At 50.2% G+C, this 3,113-nt stretch overlaps 1 protein-coding gene across 1 annotated transcript; it reads right to left on the bottom strand.

Annotated features, from left to right (window-relative positions):
* Nucleotides 1–203: 203 nt before the first annotated feature.
* Pmar_PMAR019259 (hypothetical protein) lies at nt 204–835 on the bottom strand (the record flags this gene model as incomplete). The annotated part of the gene is made up of 1 exon (XM_002768665.1): nt 204–835. A coding segment is annotated over one exon (632 nt), but the record flags the coding sequence as incomplete, so codon positions are not given.
* Between the last annotated feature and the right edge of the window lie 2,278 nt (nt 836–3,113).

Here is a 3,113-nt window from a genome sequence, read left to right as displayed (position 1 = left end):
AGTGGCTGTGTATAGGCCTCCTTGTTCGGACGACCCTGGTGGACCTGCAGAATGTGATGTGGAGGTCGATGGGACTGCCACTATCCCGTGTCGATCCTCGTACTCATCGCCTCGGATCTGAATCTCAGCTCTCAACTGCTGAATAGATCGAGGGGCCGTATGGGGTGTCCTTCAACAGCTGCGACTGCGAGGTACTGGCCCACCCAGTCGCTGTAGGGTCCAAAGAGACCATTACGCCAGATACTGATTTCGTCAGAGTCTTCAACCAGCGCTCCTGAATATTGTAGCTCCTTTCGGGCGTTCTGAACACGGCTGATGAAATCTCGGCACGACTCGGCTGGATTACGTCTCAGCTGTTTCCACTGAGTCTTAAGCTTGTCTCTCACAACGGCATTGGAGTAAGTATGCTCCAGAACCCTCCATATGGCTTCTACCCTGGCTTTGAAGCCAGCGGCACATGATCTATCAAAGGATTTCCCAATGGAGTCGATGACATTATCCCAAACCGACCTGCTCAGTCGATACCTCAAGAGGTAATAAGATCCGACTGAGAGTTCGTCCCAGCCGTGGTCCTCGGCTGTTTCCTCTATGTCTCTATGCAAGCTGGCGATGGTGATCTCCTGGGAAGACTTCCCAGTGAAGATCTCGGATTTGACCGCGAGCTTGTGACACTCGCGTCGAACTCGCTCCTTATAATTCTGATTGAGTGGCCTACGGTCCGAATCCGGGTGACGTTGTGAGGCACGATCGTCGAACTCCCTACCCGTCTGGTTTCCTCTACGGGGAGGTTCGACCGATCCGTGTGCCATCCCATCACTGAACTGTACTCTCACGCCTGCCGGAGCATGCGCACTAGAGTTGAGGAGGTTCTCTCCGACGTTTTCCCTCGTCGGACGTACGTTCTCCTCGAATGGCAGTTCACCCGAATGGACACTATCAAAATCGCTAGACGCATAGCCCTCAGATATAACATGATGAACTCCCCCCCTCTTCCCGAATTCTTACTTGTGTTCCGTTCCTGAACGGTGACTCGCATCATCTCCTGCATCTCCCTCATGGCTGCCCTGATCTGTAGGACTTCTTCTTCCACATTACCAGGAGTCGGAGTAGTCCGGGGAAGGGTAGTTTGCAGAGCGGGGTTAGGGGAGTCATCAACCTCTTCCTCGAATACCAAGGGGGTAGTCTGCACTTCCGCAGTGCGAGTTGTAGCCTCCTCTACCGGAGTGGTCACTGTACTTGGAGGAGGAGGGGTTCCTTCCGGAGCAGGTCTTCGGCGGGGGGTTCTTGCGTGAGCACTGGAGGCGGTAGATCTTCTGCGTCTTGGTGGCATCCCGGTAGAATGTTCTTGTTCTCTGCTAACAACTCAAGTCTTCGTAAGATGGTGTAAGGTAGGCTAGGCTAGTAGTATTGGTGACGACTGATGACAGGTTCACAGCAGAGTGAACAAGAAAGGGATCAACAAAGTATGATTATGAGAGCTCGGCGTGACCTCACTCTTTAGCTATGGCACGGCGGAGCGAAGTAAAGCACGTTTCGCAACTTTCCCACTTCCATCTCGGAGATGGAACATAGTAATTTTTGGCAGTATTTGCTAGTGGCATTGTTGTGAGAGGGCGATTGGCCTATGGCCCACAATAAGATTTGAATCAGCTTGAATTGAATTGAATTGAATTGCGTTTATGGGAACAGAAGTCTCAGTTGTTGTGTTGTGTCTGTACTTACGGTTCACCCGGTTCTCTTATGAAGACACACCGCCAGTTCTTCACTGGCTCTCCGTCATCGTCGTAGCCTACGACTCGTATGCAAGGTACTCCAATATGTGCTGGTTTGGGTCTAGGTTCTCAGGATTGCACCTTCGAGGCATGATGAGAGTCACAATAGCTGAGGCCGATCGAACAAAGATGATCAAATCATCGTGAGGTGATCAGGAACGAAGCCGGCATAAGAGAGTTCTACGCATGAGCATTGCCATGAGCGCGCGCCCGATCGATCGACGTCGTTTTTCATACACAACAAGTGAGTCAGGCCCATATTCGTGGTCTTTTGGAGTTCACTACTTACAACAACAACAACCTCAGAATCCATCAAGAAACTACAGGTTCATCGCTGTTCGGTGTTTATTTTACATAATTCCCGAAAATGCAGGTATTATTCCCCAAAATAATTCCTTAATTCCCTTCCCCGGGAATATTCCCGGGAATAATAGGTGTAATTCCCCACTTTCAGCCACCCTGGTCAGGCGCAAAGCCGAGCGATTAATCTATCGGATCGATGAATGATCCTTCAAAAACGATCTCCCACAAGACTCCATCAGAGCAGCATGTTCCTCGCACGTTGTTTATGGATACTGATCCGAGTGATATAATGTCGTTGCGGTGGGTGGAACTGGCGACCTATGGATTGCCAAGTACGAACTTCGTAGTACGAAGCACGAGACCCTTGAACTCAGTGTAAGCGGCGTAATCTTCACAAACAGGTGACGGCGCGTCACTGACGGGATACAATCAGGGTTGCCGCAGTAGCTTCTCTGAAAGTCGGACAGAGGCAATCAAGTAATAGTTAGAGTGCTCTGCGACATACGGAGCCGCGATTTCTCGTGATGGAAGTATTGAGCGAGGCTGTTCGTGATGGGTCCACAAACGCATCAGTGTAGCGGCAATGAGCCCAGCTTTGGCCACGAATGAAGGATTGGAGGAAGTGGTCGTTGCAGATATCAAACAGTGGATGATGGAGATGATGGACAGGTTGAGGAAGGAGGCCGATAGATGCTGTTATCTAGTAGGTTCCTTTCTCGGTGCTCGTCTTGCTTGGGACTCGCCAAATGTTGAGTCTTCAGACGTTCCGTTCCTTTGATGTAGGAACACGCTCGTGCATTGGCTGTGAGCTGTTGAAGTCACTGAGAGAACAATTTGAGAAGGTAGCGGCATCGTTGTCGCCATCGGAGGCATTGTTCGCGACAACATGTTACATTCATTGTTGTTAGAGGCTTCAAAGTTGGCGTCGTCAGTGTGCCGAAAAGCATACTGTATGTCTTGGATGGTCCTCGTTGCAATTACCCTATCATAAGTCGTATGTATGGCACTCCATAGGCACCAATATCTTGTATTAATACA

This window comes from Perkinsus marinus, assembly GCF_000006405.1.
Source record: "Perkinsus marinus ATCC 50983 genomic scaffold scf_1104296967548, whole genome shotgun sequence".
Taxonomy (NCBI): domain Eukaryota; phylum Perkinsozoa; order Perkinsida; family Perkinsidae; genus Perkinsus; species Perkinsus marinus.
This window is presented reverse-complemented; position numbering and strand designations above follow the sequence as displayed.